The following is a 21287-nucleotide window of genomic DNA, read 5'->3' as shown; positions in this document are numbered from 1 at the left end:
GGGCAAGAGTTCATAGGGAACCTGCAATCTTACAGGGGTGCAGGAAAAGTTTTTATAAGAGATTTAGGGGTGAAACATCTCAATTGGGTATTTTGGGGTAGGAATAGGCAGTGGTTAAGGTGTGATTAAGGAGTGGTTAGTTCTTAAAGGAACAGGCACTTTTTGTATCTATTGCACAGGCGTGTTACCCAGAGCTCACTGGGAAATAGCCCAAGTAGGAGCTACTAGGAGGAGTGGTTTTGACTGTGAAATGGTCACTAAGTTGACTAATGGTTGGGGCTGACTGGGAATATCTAGGTGGCTCTCATCAAATGTCATGTTAGACAAAATAAATGTAAGAGAGTATACATTTGACTATATCTAGGATACATGTCAGTAAGGTCAGTAAGTAGTAAATATTGTCATGACCCAGTGCACATCCAGTTATCAGTACACACAGAGTCAGTCTATAGATAGACACAGCTATCTACTGTGAAAGGAGTAGAGACAAGTGTGTTGCTGGGGCATGCTGCCCTTGAGATACAGAGGCACTGCCTCAGGCAGGGAGTGCCTTGAGGGTAGGGAGAGATGTGATTTTGGAACTGGATGTGGTTTTGGAATTGGGGTCCAGGCACAGGCACCCAAGCAGAGCCTAAGGAGAAGTGTTAGAATTAGGGTCCAAGCACAAGCACCAAGCACCCCATCAGCCTTTTAACAATAGGGGAACAAGAGAGCGACAGCAGTTCTTTTGATATAAGGCATGAGTTCAAGGTCCCAGAGACACTGATGGGAAGCCAAGGGACCTCTGAAGTGTTAAGGGGTCCAGAAGAGTCAAGGCAGAACTGACTTAAGCCTCAATGCCAAGTGATTTGGGCTCTGAAATCTTTCTTTCCTTTCTTCTTTTCTCTTGTTACTGTCCCTGGTGCTTCTCAGGGCCTCTGGACACAGACCTGAATCAGACTGCCAAGGCATACACAAAGGATCCTGAAACCCACCCACCAGATGTTACATCAGCTGCCTCAGAGTGGAGGTGGGGGGGGGATGGTGGACAGCACTGTGTCTGGTCAGAGATTGATGGAGCTGTTGCAAAGAAACACCTTTAAGTCTGGGGTCCTCATTGATTTCTTTGATAAATAGGTTGCTCATGTCCTCTTCCACTCCTTTAAAAAACCCCAGCTAACCCCATACCCTTGTGTATTTGACATTAAAAATTACCATAAGATACCAAAGCACAGTTTATTTTCCCTGGGCTTAACATATGGCCCTTAATGAGGACAGCAGGCATTCATTAAATAGACACCTGGATTACAGATTCAAAGAAGGAAGAGACCTTACAGATAGCTGGTCCACCCCCCAAACCCCCATTTATAAATAAGGAAGTCCAGAGAGGGCAAATGGTGACAGGGAGCAAGTGACCAAGCTACAATTTAGCGCATTCTCAATTGCGCTGAGAACCATAGAATTTTGTACCTTTGGAAGCATCTCAGAGTGCAACAGGCAACAGGTACCTGACCATGAATTCCCTCCATAGTGAGCAGGAACCTATCACATCCCAAAGCAGCCCATTCCATTTTTTGCTAGTGGTCATTGTCAGGAATTTTTCCTGACATCAAGTCTAAATGTGCCTCTTGGCATGATCCCCTCACTCTCCCAGCATATCTCCTCTTCTGCTTTCTGGGGCCAAGCAGACCAAACACAACCATTACAGCACCCAGAAGGGATGGCAGAGACTCTCTGCCAGTGTAGTTTTTCTTAGTTGACATCACACCCAGGAAACAGATAAAATGACCAGGCCAACCCTTCTTCATTCCTGTCCTGGCCCAGATTCTGACTCTGACTTCCACACCACATTCCTGAATAGGTACATTCCCACTCCCCTCTTCCCCTTTAGCATAGTAAGTTTATACGTAGCCAGTAAAAAGTAACAACAGCAGCAGGTAAGATTGCAAAGGGGAAACCTAGAAGTCCCTTCCAGACTGTCTCACAGACAAAGGGAGCATAATGGTTCCTTGCAAATTGTCTCATAAATTAACTAAAAGTCACATCCTGAGACTGTGTGCTAAATCAGGGAAAGGCATCTGGACCTTGCTGTAAGGAAGGTCTTTTGGTCCTTCTAATTGTCATAGTCTGTAAGCCTCAGAGAAGCTCTACATAGCCACAGTAAGGCCAGCAGAACACCAAATGTTGCTGATAACTTTGAGATGGTGTGGCTATGTTAAGGAAAACCGAGGTGGCACAGATAACAGATGGTTTTTCCCCCACCAAAACTCTATAAAAATGAAGCTCCCAAAGTCCTGCCCCTGAGCACTTTTCCATCTCCAAAGGGTCCATGCTGCTCAGGTGCTCCCAACTCCAATCCATGCTCATGTGAGTGACTCTCCCCCTTCCCATCCTCTTCCCCATGCTGCTTGACTTCTTCTATCACCCCATTCCTGTCCCCTGCCCATATGCCTCTGTATATTTCTCCTCTACTGTTTATCTCTATGCTTTCTGCTGTTTGGTCCTATACCCTCTGTGCCTTATTAAAATGGAACTGATGCATTACTCTCCGATGCCAACGTGGTCTTTCCTGGTGTGTTTCTAAAGAACTAAGGGTAACTGCTCTTACTTGACCCAGAAGGAACTACTTATGGTCCCATTCCCTTATTCTATTAATAATCCCATAAATTAATTAGCAATTCAGGTGGCTTCTAAGCTTCCTCAGGATGAATAAGGTGCAATTAGAACTGTATCATATTAATAAGCTTGCTGGAGTTCCAGTAGCCAATTTTAACTAGAACTGGGTGTAACTTAAACCTTCAGTATATCAGAGTTGTATAACAGGAAGCAGTCCTGGGAGAGTAGGGCCAGACTCCTCTGGTCCTCTGGGTAGGGAAAGGAAACTATAAGCTTGGAGATATTGCTATTCATTTTTGCTGGACCTGTGATTTCTTTGGTGCAGGGAATTCCAGGATTGGGATCCCACCTCTGTCACATACTACCCTGGGTCATCTTGAGCAAGTCTCTTAACTGCTCTGGATCACTTGTCCATAAGAATTATTGAAAGAACAGGAAAGTACTCGGCCAGAAGCTACACATAGACCAACACCTACATCTCATACCAAGGTAACCTCCAAATGGGTACATCGCTTGGACATAAAGGGTGACATCCTAAACAAATTCCAAGAAGAAGGGAAGAATTGACCTTTCTGATTTATGGATGGGAGAGTTCATGACCAAAGAAAGGATAGAGAGAATCAATGCAGACAAAATGTGTGATTTTGATTCCATGAAATGAAAATGATTTTGGAGAAGCAAAACCAATGCAGCTAAAATTGTAAATAAAGCTAAAAATATCTGTGCAGCAGGTTTCTCTGATAAAGGTCTTATTCTCAAGATATAAAGGGACCTGACTGAAATTTATAAGAAGAAGGCCAGAAGGGTGACATAGCTGGAAGTACAGGGAGTTCACTCTGCCCGTGGCCCTACTCCAAAGAAAATTCACCAGATCCAATTCTGATAGGGAAATCCAAGAAAAAAAAAAGATTTCAATGGGTCACTTTTTTTTTTTCAGCCTAAGGAGGTTTAGAGAGACAGACAAAGAGGTCTGTGGACACTGGGGTATGATCTTGCCAGGAGCAGTGACCCTTTGTGCCCGCAGTGGCGTGAATATATGATGAAGTAATTGACACAAAAGGACAAAGACATGGGGCTAGGCGAGTCGTATAGTCAAGCTATAGACTGATTTTAATGGAGTTACTGACAGTATTTTATACAGGTTAATTGCTGAGTCATCCTGACTTCAGAGAAAAGTACAATAAAACATTGATGAAGTTTTTACCTCCTTGTTCCTAGGAGTGAGACACTATTTTTACTCAAGGCTAACCAAATTGAAACATTTATGTTCTCTCACATATAGATAAACAGACTGAAACATTTCTGTCATCAGCCATGTGGGCAATCAGCTACAAAGGCAGGTTTTCTTTGCCAAGTCTTCTTATCCTAAAACTGGCCTTGCCGTGCACAGACTCATTCTCAACTGACTCTGACTTGCAGAGGTCTAAGAGGCCTAAACAGGACATAGCTGGCTCCCCACATCTCCCACCTTTTTATTCCATAATTTTAAGTGGCTTAAACATAGTGTTAATTATCCTGAGGACGCAAGGTAGACAAAAAATTTCCATGACCAAACAAAGAATATAAGGTAGTGTATGGAAAATAGTCAAAAATACATTATTAAATGGGTTAAATTTTTTAAAAATATCAATAATTGTTTTTGCTAACCCCTCTGGATCAATACCAGGAAGAGGGGCATTTCACTACTTCAGCATTCCAGTCAATCCCCCCCTCTCTCTTTTGTAGGCACACTTCACCATTATAGATACATGTGAATTCTTCCCCTTAACCGTCACCCACTTAAGTAAATATGGGAAGGATTGGTCGACGCATTGACAAATCATAGGGGCAGTCCCCTTTATGAATATAGATACATAGACTCAAAAAGAAATAAAAAATGTGATTGTCTCCTTAAGATTCAAAAAGTCTTTTCTTATGCAGCTGTCTGGCAGGAATCATCGTCAACGCAATCTTCTGGTCCTTGGTATCTGTTCCACCATCTCCAGCCCAGCATCTTCTTCTTCTTGTCTTCTTATAGGAATCAGCTTTCTGTCCATTCTCCTACAAGAATGATCTTAGCACAGTTTTAAATTACCATTTTAATCTTTATAACCCTGATCATATTTACAAACTCAAAATTTGAACCATGGCCAATTGTCATATTTAAGAAATTTACATCAGAAGCCAGTGTCTTACACTTTACATACATCCATTCTTAATTTCCTCACTAGGAGGAAGAGAAACTGCCTCAATGCTTTATTGTACTTTTCTCTGAAGTCAGGATGACTCAGCAATGAACCGGTATGAAACACTGTCAGTAACTCCATTAAAATCAGTCTATAGCTTGACTATACAACTCTCCTAGGCCCATGTCTTTTTTTTCCGCATCATTAATTGTAACAAAACTTTAGACAAGCAGGATATTAATCAAATAACAAAATAACATTCTCACATTGCTTAAGGAACATTTACAAAGGGAGCCCCAAGTGGCTCACATGCATTTCTACCCTTGTTGATAAAACTTCACTAAGTTGGTGGAAAAGTCCTTAAGTGACACTAATTCCAGAACATTGTAGCAAAGTTTCTAGTTATTACAAAATTCTTAGATATCACAAAGTTTCTTAATCAAAAAGGTGTTATAACAGAATCTCACATTGTTAGCAGTAAGAGACTGATCACAGGAAAAACACTGCTACTCTTAGAATCCTTTTTATGTATTGTACATAAACTTGCAATTTCTAAGCAAGCCAAGTTCATTATTTAGAATTTACATAAATCAAACAAGTTCTTTTCCAGGGCTAAAGAACACAGGGGTCTTGGTAATTTTACAAAATAAGGAGCAGTAACATGGGTCTCAGGGAGGGCTTAATAGAAAAACCTTGGGCCTGTCTGCTATCTTTTGCCTTATCTCTGAGCACACTTATTCAAGGTGGAGGCTTTCTGAAAATCATGCAAAGGATTTTACAAAACTTTTCTTCATAAACTTATTTCCCTTTCTCAGAAACAGCTTACAATTTATCCTGATATTATTATTAATTTCTAAGTACTACACAATTCTTAAGTTTAATCATGAAACCTTTTCCACATAATTGCAGAGAAAAAAAAAGAGAGAAAACTAAACATAGTTTTGTAAATACTAGACTTAAGCTTAATTAACAATCTCACGAATTTCCTAAATGATAGCAAAACAATTAAGGACAAAATTTAGTAATTTATGATGTTTTAAATTATAACTCTACACAATACTATGACATGGTCAATTAGAATGATTTAAAAGTTTTCTAACTCATTACAACATTTAGATTATAAAAGGAATTGCTCTTCTGACAACACAGAATCTCAAATTTTACACGTATATTACTAGTATTTACATTAATGATAATAGGAATGGTCTCAATTAGTAAATCACAATAATTATGTCACAACCGGTAAATCTCAATACTTCTGTCACAATCAGTATGTCTCAATAGGTATGTCACAATCGGTAAGTCTCAATAGTTATGTCATAGTCAGCAAGTCTCAATCGTTATCCAATATTCCCACAATAGAATTTTCTTGGAGCTATTTAGTTAATAAATTTCTCAATGCCAAATAACAATATGCACCCCCTTTTTAGTTATTCAAATAAACATTTCTAAGTTCCATTCACATTTTTCTTGGGAAAGTTTTACAAACACTTCGGAATCACCTATTACAAGCAGTTTGGTTTAAAATGTGCTGGGCCAGCATTCTAACTACTTCTTTTGGCCCAGGTAAAAGGGAAGCCTAAGGAATTTGACTCACTGCTAACAAGGTGTAGTCAGTTTCGCTTCCAGGCAGAGGGGTTGATAGCTAATTGAACAGCAATGATAATAAATCACAATAATCAATATCTTTATCCTAATCAATATCTTTAGGTGGACATAATCCCTTGTATCTCTCCAAAACTTTATTGGTTTTTAACATGAAAACAGTAATCCCCCAAAACCTAGTTAACAATCTTACAAGTTTCGTAAGTGCTGGCCAAATTGTTTTAGTTGTGACCTTCTATTAACTACAGGTAAAGGTAGGAATACCTGGTTTCCCAAATGGCAATTATAAAACATAAGACAGGGTTAGCCAGGCTGAGAAAGTAACTTAACCAGTTTGACACAATTGTTTTCATTTTTTAGTTTCAACAAAATTCAGATTAAATATTTCTTTGTCTAACACTAATTTTAGCTCACAACATTCCTTCAAGTTTTACAATGTAGGAGAATTTTACTACAATTTAGAAGTACGGTAATGATGCAAACAGATAAAATTTCAGATGACATTAATTGCATTCCCAAATCATTACATATATTAGGCTTACCAAGCATAGAGGTTTTTCTTCTCTCTCCACAGTTGCAGAGCTTGGCTGTGGACTGGGGGTGGTCGAGCCAGGGATTTGGGAAAGGGGAGCGGGACTAAGGACCAGGGAGCGCTGGGAAGCTGTAGAGTCCAGCACCTGAATTAAAGGTCTGAGGAGTCATTAAGGAGGGTCCCTGAGGAACCTTTGCTTCCTAATATGGGTTGTTGGACTTTGGGAAACTTGGAGCAAAAATTCCAGGTTCCAGTGGTGTGGGAGCAAGGACTTGGGGGCTTAAGAGGAGAGGTTCCTCTGCTTGCCTAGAAGTGTGGGCATTGGGATGCCCAAGGGTCCAGGGCTGTTGTCAGTGGGGTATGAGAGGGCAACAAAGTAGCAAAGTAGAGAACAGGAAGTAGAGCTTTTGTTGCAACATGTATTTTAATTTTTGCAGTTTCAATGTTATTATAATTTAACTTACATTGATGCTTTAGGTGAAAAAACATCAAAATAAAGGGCCTAAATAAGAAAAAGCAGCTAGTAAACGGGGCAATTATTTTGAAAAGGAGTCAACTCTCTATTGAATATTCACAGCTGAATCACTTTTTAAACTTTCCAAGTAGCAACCTTAGGAAGATCACAGCAAGCTAGAAACATCTTTTGAGATAATTCCTATTCTAAGAAGTATTTTTGTTTTCTCAGGAATATAGTAAGTAACAGTCTTTTGGGTAAGATACGTTCAGATTGGCTCTCATTCTCTGCTTTTATTTCTCTATTTTGGAGGCTTTAAGCCACTTTGTAAACTCAAATAGGAAAGAGGGTCACTAAATTGCACATAAGGATCTCTGTAGTTGTATATTAAAAAAACTACTTATTAATTCTATTTATTTATTTAATACCTTTATGTTATTAAGTATTTTCCAATTCTGTTTATAGGATCATTACTAAAGTTCTTAATTCTAAAAATTGGGAAAGCACATTCTAGATTTTTTAAAGTCCTTTTTCCAGTTTTTTTTTTATTTATACTAGTCTCATGGTGATTCTTATTAACCACACATGCATTAAAACATCTTTGTATATACTTCTGACTTTGAGCTGGAATTCTTAACCCCACCAAGGAGTCTACACATAGGAGGGGGACATAAAATATATATCTTTTGTCATTTAAACTGAATTTTCTTCACATTCATAAGTGTATTATTATTTTGAAAAAGGTTTCATATGCTTCACCAGATTATCTATGGTGAGCAGAATCTGCTAAGGAATTTTTAGCTGCTCTAACATTTATTGCAGCCCTGAAAAGATCTTAATAGTTCTAATTTCAACTTGAGTAAATTTTACTTCTGTGATCACTCCTTAAAAACTTTTTTGAAAATGAGAACCTTGAATCCTCCAGCCAAGGTGAGTGGGACTCTGGAAAAGATCCAGTGGTGCCTTGTCCCTTCTCGCCCACGCTGGGAAACTCAAAGTGTCTCTTTTTCAGATCTATACATTTTCCAAATTTGTCTTAATGCCAAATAGTATAATAAATTCTGACTTTAACATCAAATTTAGGGGTAACGCATTTCACTTAACTTTAAGGGGAAAAGATCCCCATTTTCTTTCCTATCTCTCTTCACATTTCAAATTTGGCCAGAATTGCAATGAAGGGAGCAAGAAAGAGCATTTTCTTTATTTCAACAGCTTTAACAACAAAGAGTCAGATAACATACTCTCTTCACACAGAGACGCATAACACAAAACAGATACAGACAGAAAATGACAGGACGCACAAAAAGGATTTCTAGAAATCCAGCATTTTTCTTTTCCCTTTCTACCTTGGTAACTCCCAATTAGCTAGTCTACCCCCAGTGGGTTATTGTCATCCATCCCTGGGCTGAGGCTCACAAGCTCTCTCCACAAGCCCAATATCATGCTTAATTGTTCTTTGTACTATAGGAACTATTCCTTCTGGAGTAAGACATATTTTCAAAATGTTCCATATGGAAAAGGCTGACATTGGGAAGTGTTCTGGTCCATCTTCCCTTAATCTTTTACAAATTTGTTTTCTGATAATTTCCCATCTTTCTGGATCAATTGTACCTTCTTGTTTTTGCTTTTCTGTTATACAAAAACCTCTTTCTGTTACAATTTTTCTTAATACTTGCAGATGCAGATCCTTATCTTTAAATTGTATCTGTCCCATATATTTTCTAAATCTACTTTTCTAACTCTCTAAATCTCTAAAATTTCTACAATCCCCCAGTAAGCCTAGTGGAGTAATCCCCTTAGCTCTCATTTGAATACGCTCTAGAACCTTTATTAGTAAGAGGTTAATTCATCTCAAGTCCTCAACTTGTCCCTGTTCTGGGTACCAGCTGTGCCTGCAGCGGCATGAATATATGATGAAGTAATTGACACAAAAAGACAAAGACATGGGGTTGGCAAGTTGTATAGTCAAGCTATAGACTGATTTTAATGGAGTTACTGACAGTATTTTATACAGGTTAATTGCTGAGTCATTCTGACTTCAGAGAAAAGTACAATAAAACATTGATGAAGTTTTTACCTCCTTGTTCCTAGGAGTGAGACACTATTTTTACTCAAGGCTAACCAAATTGAAACATTTATGTTCTCTCACATATAGATAAACAGACTGAAACATTTCTGTCATCAGCCATGTGGGCAATCAGCTACAAAGGCAGGTTTTCTTTGCCAAGTCTTCTTGGCCAAACCTTCCAACCTCATTTGGCCCTCAGACATAGTCCTAGGACATAGGAATATTGTAGGCAGTGAAGTGGTCAGACCTTCTCTGCAGTGTTCATAGATATCTGGAGACCAAAACATTGGAGAATCACTGCTCTAGCTTGTCAAAATCTTTTCTGGGTCCCCCTCACACTTGGCACTCAGCGTATTTGCTATGCTGGCCCAGCTTTATACCATCAGCAACCAGAATATACTATCTTTGACTTTAACTCTAACTGATTTGGAAAAACAAAACAACAACCTTGCTTCTTACTCATAGTTGAGACAATCGTGGGCAGATAGCTGCCCTTCACCAATGATGCGGCTATCCAAAACTTCCTCCAACTTGTATGTGAAGGTTTTCCTCATCACCTGAGCTGTGAATTCGCTGGTATTTAGTGTACGTGGGCATGTCTCTTCATCGAACTGAAGTTCCTTGATAGCAGTAAATTCATTGGCCATTTCATTTGTCTTTGTGCCCCCAGCTAACAGTGCCTGACAGTCAAGTAATTAATCAACGAACATTTATCCAACCGAGGCGGCACAAATAAGAGTTGGTCTGTCCCCCACCAAAACTCTATAAAAATGAAGCTCCCAAAGTCCTGCCCCTGAGCACTTTTCAATCTCCAAAGGGTCCATGCTGCTCAGGTGCTCCCAACTCCAGTCCATGCTCATGCTCAAACACTTACAGGTTGCCTGCTAGGCCCTGTACTAAGTGCTGTGGATACAAAGAAAGGCTAGACTAGCCTCTGCCCTCAAGGAGTTCCCATTCTTCTGAGAGAGACAATCCATAAATAAATAGATTATTACGGGATACATAGAGCACAGATGGGGTTGAGCTGAGAGTGGAAGGCTCTGGCAGCTGAGGTCTTGCAAAGGTCCATGGGAGGCAGCATGTGAGCTGACGTGACGTACATAGGAGACACACTTAACGCGCGATTGTCGATTGACTGTCTTTGTGCTGGGTTGGATTTCTAACTGTAGCCTCATGCCCTCTCCATTCTGCCTGTTTAACTAACCCGTGGGGAAACTTGTCCAGCTAATTCCGAGGCCAAGAAAACTAAACTCAGACCCGCCCATCCAATTCCTAAACGAGGGATAAGCTACTGAACTCCACCCCAGCTGGGGGAGGGCCGGCTGTAAAACGAGGCCGACGGGGGCGGGGCTTGCTTTGCTTCCGCCAATGGAAGCACGCGAGGGTGCGGAGAGCTGGTGGTAGGAAGCAGGTCAGTAGGTGTGGATTAGGCCAGGTCCTATCGCAGCTCGCGCGCTTGATTCCCGCAAGGTAGGCGGTGACCGCGTCTTGAGAAGGCAGAGTCCGGCCAGCGTTAGGTGAGACTACGGGGAGAGAGGCGACATGGAGGGCATCCTGGGCCGGACCCTTTGCATCGTGACCGGGGCCTCCCGGGGCTTCGGCCGCAGCCTGGCCCTGCTGCTGGCCCCGAGGTTGGCCGCCGGCTCGGTGCTGATGCTGACCGCCCGCAACAAAGAGGCCCTGCGGACGCTGTCCGACGAGCTGGGGAAGGCGAAGCCGGACCTGCAGGTGCTGTGCGTGTCTGCCGATCTGGGCAGCGAGGCCGGGCTGCAGCGGCTGCTGGAGGCGTTGCCCCGGCCACCGGACTTGCAGCGGCTCCTGCTGATCAACAACGCTGGTAATGGCCCCCGGAATGGGGGAGGGGGAGGAAGTGGGGCGGGGGACAGGGTCAGGCCGGGCAGACCCGCGCTCCATCCTGCAGGTGTTGTCCACTGCCCCTTTGAATTGAGCTCTTCTGTTCCATAAGCATTTGTTGGGCTCCTAGATCAGAGTGGGAAGGACCTCAGTAACCGTCTAGTGGAACCCGGAATTCCGTCTACACCATCCCCAAGCCGGTCTCTTCCATCGGGTTCTGGGGTACCCTGGCCATTGCAGGCCACAACTCTACTCCTGAGAAACTCTTCCCTGACCTTGAGCCTCACTTGGCCTCTGTACAGTTCCACCTATTGTGCTCCTCGTCCTGCCCGAACACAACCGGACTGATGCCTAGTCCCTGGGATATCTATCCCTTCAGAGACTTGAAGACAGCTGCCCTGTCCCCTGGGCCCCCACCTCTTGTCCAGGCAAAACAACCTCAGTTCCTTCAATGAATAACGACTTGGACTTGTCAACTCTGAAATGATCAAAGAATCACAGAGGTTATGTGACCTGCTATTAACTCTGAAAATACCAAAGAGCTGACACAGGTCATCCCAACCACAATTAACTCAGAAAAATGAAATAAAACCGAATAGCTAACAGCGGTTCTAAACAAAAAGGTTTCTTTCTTCCTTGGGGGAGGGAAACTAGACACATGTTCAGGGGCCTCCTCTGTAGGAGACCCGATTTACGGAGGTCAAGCCTTGATACATTTAGCAGTGTCTAGGCAGTGAACTGTAATCCTGACAATGAGAGGAAAAAGAAACAGTGAGACAAGTTGGATGCCTAGCAGAGCTTCCTGACCAGAACATGGTTCCTCCGGTGCTTGTCCCAGCTCAGGGTGTACCTGGGGCTGGTATGGAAACAATTGTGGGGTTTTTCTGCTGCAGAGTTCATCCAGAGGGTGAGGGCAAATGATTGTTGCTATGCCAAGCTCAGGACACAGGTTGCCTGCTGGACTTCAGCTCTGGAAACCAGGGTGTCTCCTAGTAGTAGAAAGGGAGGAGTAAAAATAGAGGAGTGGTGTTGGCATGGGGATTCTGAGAGGATGAGTATGAGATACTTAATCCACTGTTTTGTTAAATTACTAGGAAAATTATATGTACAGGATTCCCCTAATATGCTGTGCTCTATGTCCTTCACTTCTCTTTCAGGATGTGGGCAGCATGTTTCCTTGTAAGTCCTCTGGAATTACAATTGGTCGTTGCACTGATCAGAATTCCTAAGTCTTTCAAAGTTTTTTTCTTTATCATATTATTGTCTTGGTATAAATTGTTCTCCTGATTCCGTTCCCTTCAGACTGCATCAGTTCATACAAGTCTTCCCAGGTTTCTCTGAAGCCCTGTATTTCATAATTTCTTAAGGTGCCACCATAGTATTCCATCACACTTATATACCATAACTTGTTCAGCCATTTTTTTGTCTTTCTTCACATTAGCAGCATTTGTGTCCCAAGCAGAAAGAACCTAGGTGTTCCTGACTCCAAGCCTCACCCTGTGAGCTCTATACCAGGAGTTCTTAACATTTTAATGTATCATGGACCCTGTTGGCAATCTGGGGAAGCCTCTGGACCCCTTTTCAGTCTGTTTTTAAATGAACAAAATGCATATGTTTACCAAGGGAACCAATTCTATTCCAATGCAATGGTCAAAAAACCGTTGAAGGACCCCAGATTAAAGATTAAAGATGGTCTGCATCAAGCTTCCTTTCATGGGAAGACCATTAAATCATCAAACATAGACTTCCTGCCCATTTCCAGGCTCTGGAAGCAAATCTGAAGGGCAGTGGGGAGGGGCTCCTGGCCAGGCCCTGTGGGATTCCTGAGGTTTGTTTTTTTAATTTTTTTTAAGGTTCCTTAGGGGATGTGTCTAAAAATGTTGTGGACTTTGCTGACCCAGCAGAAGTCAATGACTACTGGGCCCTGAATGTGACTTCCACTCTTTGTCTGACCTCTGGGGTGCTCAGGGCCTTCCCCCCCAGCCCTGGCCTGAAAAGAACTGTGGTCAACATCTCCTCCCTCTGTGCTGTGAAACCCTTCAAAAGCTGGAGCCTCTACTGTGCTGGCAAGGCTGCCCGAAACATGATGTTCAGTGTCTTGGCAGAGGAAGAACCCAGTGTGCGGGTGCTGAGCTATGCCCCAGGTAGGAGCGCATGTGGCCACCTCTCTGCCCCCAATCTGGCTCTCTCAGGGCACCCAGGTGCCTGTTGTTCCTCCCTCCACATCCAAAGTAGAATTCCATTGACATTCATGATACCCTCTGGGTATGTCCTTCTTCCAGAAAGTATTGGCCAAGAGGTTTTGAAGGATATAGTTTGGGGTGGAGAAACTTGGAAATGGTTTGGAGGATGAGGCTAGTGATGAAGTGATCCTTAGAATAGAAACATCCCCTTGCCAATTTCTACTATCCCCTTATAGAAACAGCCTCTCCTCCACTCCAGTGCACTCTGTAATCACTACCAGTCACGGTGTCTTCTCTATTATTGTGGGATCATAGATTTAGAGCTTTAAGGGACCTCAGAGGCCTTTGAGTGCAACCTTTTCTTTGTACAGAGGAGTATACTGAGGCACAGAGTGGTTATGAGACTTGCCCAAGGTCACACTGCTAGTTAATTGCCTGACACAGGATTTGAACCCAGTTCTTCTGGACTTTAAGTCCAGTGCCCTTTTCTACTAGGAAATTCTGCCTCCCCTTAGTGAGTAAGGTCTTAAGTCTCCATAGCTGCCAAGTTACCTGTGCCCTGTGCTTAAGAAAAAAGTCCCCAAACATTTATTGAGTATCACGTGTGGGCAGTAGCAATCATTAGGGCACCTTACTCTTTGCCATCCCAAGTGTGCCAGGCAGGTGCTCATACCCCAGTGACTAGAGGAAGGGGTGAAGACACCCAAGAAGTAGAAGGCATGGCCCATGTAGTACTAATGATGACTAGTAACTGACAGCTAGCATTTTTAAAGCCCTTCAAGATTTGCAAAGTGCTCCCACTCATATTATCTCTTTTGATTATCAGGAGGCCTGTGGGAGGTAGAGAAAGCTGAGACTGAGAGATGTTATTTGTCTAGGCTGACTCAGCCAGTTAAGCATCTGAGGCAATATTAGGACTCTGATTTTCCTGATCCCAGGGCTAGCCCTTTCTCCACTGCCCCATATTGCTGCATAAAGGGGGAGGTGTCCAGGGCTCAGATGCTCAGTCCTCTTCCAGTCCTGATCCACCCCACGCAGTCATGGGCCCCAGCCATGAGTCCTTGCTCGACTGTTCTTTTCTCTGTTCCCTCAGGCCCTCTGGACACAGATATGCAGCAGGAAGCTGGACAGAGAACCAAGGACTTGGATGTGCGTGAGGCAGTGAGCAAGTTAAGGGAGCGCCAGTCCCTGCTAGACTGCGCTGTCTCTGCCCAGAAGCTCCTGGACCTGCTGGTGGGAGACACCTTTGAGTCGGGTGCCCACATTGATTTCTTTGATAAGTAGGACTGGCTGCCCTCCACCACCTATGGCCACCCACCCTCCCCTGCCATCCTGTCCTCACCCTCTACTCTTCAAAAGTGCCTGGTAAAGGATACATCTCAGATACATCTCTCAAGCTTTCCACCCAGACAGGGGTACATGACTTAGTAGAGAAGCCCTTGCATTGGGAAGCAGAGGACCTTCCCTATGTCAGCCAGGTTGTAATGGGCCGAGCTGGGATTTGAACCAAGTACTCAGATTCCCCATCCAGGGATCTCCACTCTGCCATAATGTGCCCCCCTTCCTCCATGCACTTGGATTTCTTATTTGGCTTTCACTGAGACAAACTCTTGTCTCCATTCCATATTGTCTGCCCCTAAACCTGCCCCTGCCCCCCCCCACCCTTACCAAAGAGTCCACTGGGGGCCCAGCTTACTTAGTACAGGTTACTGAGGCTGAGAGTGTTAGGAGTGTAGTGAAGGGAATATGTTAATGAGTCTGTTGGAGAATTAGGGGGTAAAAAGGGAGACCATGCCTGTGGGGAGGTGATTCTCTGACCCCCTCAGAGTCAAGAAGGCACAATGGATGCTATGCTAGGCTTGAAGTCAGTAAGCTCTGAGTTCAAATCCAGCCACTGACATCTATAGTGAGACTCTGGACAAGTCACTTTATGTCTATACCTCAGGCAGCTCCCTAAGACCTGAATCTGAATTCCTAGACTGGTCACCATCTGCCTTGATCAAGGTTGCTCTTATGTTGAAATCTCATGTCATTCCTGTGTGAAAGAGAGAGGGAGAGATGGAGAGAGAGGAGGGAGGGAAGGAGAAGGAAGGAAGGAAGGAAGTAAAGAAGGAAGGAAGGAATGCTGAATTATCTCTTCTTTGCTTTCTGCTTCTACCCCTTGCATAACTTGTAAGATCAAGGGTGGAAATGTGTTTCTGCTTTCCTTTGTGACTGACTACCCGAGCCTCAGAGAATACAATAAGTGTTGAAAAAGGATTCTTGCATACATCCCCTCCTTCATTCATTCAGGAAGCATTGACTGAGGGCCTGTACTTTGGGGGATACAAAAACAGAAATGGAACAATCCCTGTCCTCAAAGAGCTTACATTCTATCAAGGGAAATATATGTGTTTTCAGTGTGATTGTTCACTCATATAAGGAATTCCTGGGTGAGGACACTCCCTTTATCAGTGTAGCTGGCAGCTCCTCTCTTACTCAGTTTTTGAGAGTTGTCTGGAGCATTGAGATCCTTGTTCTGTGTCCAGGACCCCACAGTCAGGAAGTGTCAGAGAAAGGACTTGATCCCTGGTGTTCCTGGTGCTCAGTCTAATTCTTTCCACTAGGCCACAATGTTTTTCATGAATATGCAAGTAGATACAAAATAAATACAAGGCCATTGGAGCAAATTTGCAGAATAGAAAATAAACCCACATATGTCATCAGCATTTGTATGTATTACCAAATGAAGGAATTGTGGGCACTGAGTGAACTCCACTGACTCCATCTTGTGACTCAACTCTGGAGGTAGTTCAGTTCCCTTTCTATTTAATTGTGGATCTATTCCAATTTCTGTCTTGTGAGAAAATTTATTACATCGTTAGAACCTTGTCCTGTGTGGCTAGGAAGCTGGACCACCTTTACTTGCTGCTTTGAGACCCTTAATGCAGGACATAACCTTTGGTGATCTGAAGACTGATGCAAGGAGTTTTCTCACAATTATACATCTCAAGACACTCATACTTCTTCCCTGAAAATTAGCACTTTACTGGTCAATCCATTGGTGTTTCCTTGTTCCTTTATTAAATACAGTCACTTGGGGGGAATGAGACATCTGTATTTCTGATTTCAGGGAATTTCATCTGTTTTTTTCCCCATTCCCAACTCAGTCACTAATCTTTCCTCCATTTAATATTTCCTGCATTTACATTTTATGTCATTGTTAATTGTTTTCTTTAAATTAATTTGTCTTCTTGGATTAATTATTTTTAATATATAAAATCTGTTTTCCCCTGTTTCAGAGTCCAGTGCAAGCTCAGGTGGCCTGGTCCCAAATTGTTATGCAATTGGCATGCATTGTTTAACAAATCAATACCCTGAGAAGCTCAATCTTGGTTTCCTCAGTTATTTCATCTTTAAGCTGCCAGTTTTTGGCAAGGAAAGCTAGATCGAATCAGGACTCTGACCCCCAGGACCACAGCTTTCAGAAAAGCTCCTCAGAGTACTCTGGCTAGTCTTTCACCAAAGAACTTTTCTGTGGAAGACTGCCCCCAGGGATTGGACTCTCCTGAATTTTGAATTCTTACCCTCATACTGCTGAGGAAGGTTTACCCTCACCCTGAAGGTTGGGGAAAGATTACTCCCTTTAAGGAAAGAATGGATTGCAATAATAGTGAAATACTAGAAGGATTCCCCTTTGGATACAATTTCTTTTGGTGTGAGTGCAGGGAAGTGTATGCTGCTATATTGACATCCCCTTAGGGAAATTCTTATTGGCCTGGAATTTCCCATACAAGGGTGGAGCTCTCAAATTAGGTTAAAATATATGAAACTCCAAATGGATGCCAAAATTGGCCTGAAGAAGGGATTTTTAACTTTGGAAGAAATAAGGAGGCTAGTATGTGTTTGTCTTATCTTTTTGTCTGTATTTTAGTTTCTTTATAAAATTCAGAAAAGAAAGTCTTTGTCTTGTGTGGTGTTCAGTAGGTGGCACAGTGGATAGAACACTGCCCTGGAGTCAGAAAAAATCATCTTCCCAAGTTCAGATCTGGCCTCAGACACTAGCTGTGTGACCCAGGGCAAGTCACTTAACCCTGTTGGCCTCAGTTTCCTCATCTGTGAAATCAATTGGAGAAGAAAATGGTAAACGACTCCAGTATCTTTGCCAAGAAAACCCCAAATGGGTCACAAAAAGAGACACAATTGAAAAATGACTGAACAAAAAGAAAAGATCTCAAAAAAGGATTTCAAAAATAAACAAGAGAATTAGAGAGAAAATTGGGAAAGGCAATGAAACTGATGCAAGAAAATCATGAACAAAAAGCCAACAGCTTGGTAAAGGAGGCATCAAATATATACTGAAGAAAATAACACTTTTAGAAACAACAGGGCAAATGGTAAAAGAGGAATGAAAATACAACGAAGAGAAGAACTCCTTAAAAAGTATAATTGGCCAAATGGAAAAAGATTTTCAAAAATTCACTGAGGAGAAGGACTCCTTAAAATGAAAATTGGGCAAGTGGAAGCTAATGGTTCCATGAGACATCAAGAAACAATAAAACAAAAATCAAAAGAATAAGAGAATAGGAATTGTGAAATATCCCATTGGAAATAATAGCTGACCTGGAAAATAAACCTGGGGAATGTTTACCCTCACCCTGAATGTTGGGGAAAGATTACTCCCTTTAAGGAAAGGATGGATTGCAATAATAGTAAAACTTGAAACAGGCGAATTAATTAGCAATCAGGGGACTATAACTTAGTTGGATGAGCAAGTCAAATCTGAATTCATTATCACTAGTGGTAACATTTTAATTCCTAAGGCCCAATACTCTTAGCATTGTAAAAGATTAGTATTTATAAAATCACATTTTTTTCTTCAATATTGCTGATACATCTGTTTGCCAAATTACACAGTTTAGAAATGTAACAATGCCCTAAACATAATTATGCATTTTAAAACTTGAAACAACCCATTTATCAATTCAGGTGAATACATTTCTAAATCTCCTTGCACAGAGAATCTTTCATCTCATCATTTGAAACTATAACTTTAAATCACCACATATATTCTCAAATTTCACAATCCAAGAGAATGTTAGAAATACAATATAATTTTAGAAATACAGAAACAATAAATTTCAGATGACATCAATTGCATTTCCAGATTATCACATGTAGAAAATTTTTCAACTTATTACTTTTGATATTTAAAAACCTACTTCAAAAATTAACACACATTAAATCAGAGAGAGATAATAATACTGTTGTGTCTAAAATATACCAGACATTGTGTTAAGCATTTTACAATCATTATCGTTTTGATCCCATAACAACCATCATTATTATTTTTCCTTTACAAATCAGGAAACAGTTGAAACAAAGATAAAATACAGTTTTGCAATTGGAACAGAGAAGTGTGAAGTTTACCTAGAGCAGAGGCTGGTTTCTCAGTGCTGACAATTCTTGGAGGCAGAGCTTAGAGAATGCTAACCACAGTCCAAATCCATCTACCTTGCCCTTCCCCCACAACTGCAGAAGTTACTGAGCCTAGAGCGAATTTGCAGCTGCTGGGGACAGAACGGGCAGAGTGCATAGGACCTGGGTGACATTTCCAAGCTTTGCCAAAAAAGGATGGGCTACAAAGGTACCCAGGGGTCACAGGACTGTCAGGATACTATCAGTCTGTGAATTTCTGCCCTTCTCCTTTTTCCAGGTAGGGAAGGGTGACTTAAGTTTTCCCTACTGTTCTCCTGCATTCTCTTCTCCTAATCTGATCTGGGATGGGAGGAGTTAACAGGAATTCTTGTGGCTGTTTAAATTTCCCACACTGAGATACTCTCTTAACTCTGGGGAGTGGTCGGGGCTGGTAGTAGTTGTGGAGGATGATGAGGGAGGGTAATAGGGTGGCGGGCTGGAGGAGGAACCTTTTGCTGAGATCAGGGGATCAGGAGGAAGGTAACAGAGAAGTGTGACTAGTTGCAGCCAAGCATCAGTATAGGGGTACTGATCCGGGAGAGATAGCTTACAACCTAATGGGGTCTGGGATTTAGAGGCTGATGTTCCCATTCTTCACTTAAATCTAAGGGAAAAGATTCCCTCTTAACTCTGGGGAGTGAGTGGGGAATGATAAGTGATCAGCATTGGGAGGGTGTTTCAGCAAGAGTGTGCTCCCAGAGTGATTTGACAGTCTCAGGAGTTCTCTCTCCCCAAATCCACCTAATCAATTTCCAAATTTTTAATGATTACTCCCAGAATCTGCTAAAATGTTTCAGCTCTATTTTTTCTGCAAGGGCCAGACCAGACATTACAAAAAAGAGTCTCTGTTTATCCAACTGCAGCCTTAGAATTCTCTGGCTGCCTGCGTTTCGGGTTTTACCAAAGTATAGACATTTCACATTTTTCAGACACAGACACACAGACACAGACAAATTCAGAATGAACAGAACACAGAACAGAACCTGATGTGTAAGTCGAATTGAAAGCTTAACCAGGTCCCCTCAGAGGAAAGAAAAACCAGGTTTCCTCTTTAGGGATGAAACAGAAGCTTTCAATCCTTCTCACAGGACCTGTGGTGAGAAGCGGCATCCTGGTATCACCCTCTGAACACAATCAACCTGCATCCAGGCACCTGTGTTACAGAGACCAGATGGCTGGCCCCAGAAACAGGCATCTTACCTCTAGAGGTCTGGAATCAGGATTCTCCATAGGCCGAAAGAGGACAATTCAGCAGGGAGTCCCTTTTCGCAGACACCTGACTCCATCTCGAAGCCCTAGGAAATCCCAGGCACCGGTTCCTCCAAAGCGAGAGGAGGTGGACAGGTTCCAGGGGCTTCCTGTTGAGGTCCGGAGATCTGTGAGAGTCTCTGGGGCGATAACACGGAATACCTCCTCTATCTCAGTGGGGCCTCTATAAATGTTATACCACTCAGCAAGCAAGACATGTCACAGAGTACGAATTTAAATGGAGAATTTATTAGCCGGTGGCCATCCGGGGCACAAGCAACAGAAATCAGAGAAGCCCCGAACAGAGCTCAAGGGGAGGCTTTATACGGAACTATTAATGATTAAGCAAACAAAAAGGTTACAGAAGCCAAGTTTCAGCAATTAATTATTTTCCTTAAATGTATGGGTCATTGAATAACGGTTGGGTACAAAGGTCAAAGAACAGCGATTTTCGCAAATGTCCATCTTTGTATAACCTTATCCTTTTTAGCTGATGGACACAGGCCTGGAGGGGCCCCTCGAGGCCTAACTGCATTCATGTTGCCTTATTATTTTACTGTTTGTGGGGCAGGGGCCTTGAGGGACATACCCATAACAGGACTTGTTTGTTCACTGTGGGTCAGTTCCTTGTTCCTAAAGCCTTTAGTCTTGAGACAGGGTCTTGTGCTAATTCAGGTTGAAGCAAGAGGGTGGGAATCCCTTGGGGGATTACAGGAATGTGTGCCAAGGCATTTTCTTCTTGGTACATGGATGTGTGCTGTAATGCAGGGAGGGGTCAACAACTTGTCCTAAAATAGGGTTCTTTATTATAGATCTAAACTGCAATCTTAATTCCAAGTATCACAGATTGTATAATTCTATAATTAGTTTTGGGGAGAAAGATACCAAAAAAAGTCCCTGACTTCAAGGAGCTCCTAGTATTATGCTTTGGTGTTTGCCTTTTTTTTGGAGGGGGTAAGGCAGGGCAATTGGGGTTAAGTGACTTGCCCAAGGTCACACAGCTAGTGTGTCAAGTGTCTGAGGCCAGATTTGAACTCAGGTCCTCCTAACTCCAAGGCTGGTGCCCTACTCACTGTGTCACCTAGCTGCCCCAAGGAGCTCCTAATAGGATAGTAGGTACAGAGTC

At 42.4% G+C, this 21287-nt stretch overlaps 1 protein-coding gene and 1 pseudogene across 1 annotated transcript; both read left to right on the top strand.

Moving 5' to 3' along the window:
* The window catches only part of LOC118842833, a 49797-nt pseudogene extending 48651 nt beyond the window's left edge, over positions 1-1146 (top strand).
* Positions 1147-10837: 9691 nt separating this feature from the next.
* Positions 10838-15725, top strand: LOC118843720 (sepiapterin reductase-like). The gene is made up of 3 exons (XM_036751472.1): positions 10838-11256; positions 13127-13417; positions 14550-15725. The coding sequence occupies exons 1-3, from the start codon at positions 10962-10964 to the stop codon at positions 14738-14740; spliced, it is 777 nt and encodes a 258-aa protein (XP_036607367.1). The 5' UTR covers positions 10838-10961; the 3' UTR covers positions 14741-15725.
* The last annotated feature ends 5562 nt before the right edge of the window (positions 15726-21287 follow it).

The sequence above is a fragment of the Trichosurus vulpecula genome, chromosome 3 (assembly GCF_011100635.1).
Source record: "Trichosurus vulpecula isolate mTriVul1 chromosome 3, mTriVul1.pri, whole genome shotgun sequence".
NCBI classification, from domain to species: Eukaryota; Metazoa; Chordata; class Mammalia; order Diprotodontia; family Phalangeridae; genus Trichosurus; species Trichosurus vulpecula.
Note: the sequence above shows the minus strand (reverse complement) of the source record. Positions and strands in the feature narration are given on the sequence as shown.

Coding starts and splice junctions, on each gene's coding strand:
- LOC118843720 (XM_036751472.1), top strand. CDS start 10,962: ATGGAGGGCATCCTGGGCCGGACCCTTTGCATCGTGACCGGGGCCTCC. Junction 11,257..13,126: donor CCTGCTGATCAACAACGCTG/GTAATGGCCCCC, acceptor ATTTTTTTTAAG/GTTCCTTAGGGGATGTGTCT. Junction 13,418..14,549: donor GGTGCTGAGCTATGCCCCAG/GTAGGAGCGCAT, acceptor CTGTTCCCTCAG/GCCCTCTGGACACAGATATG.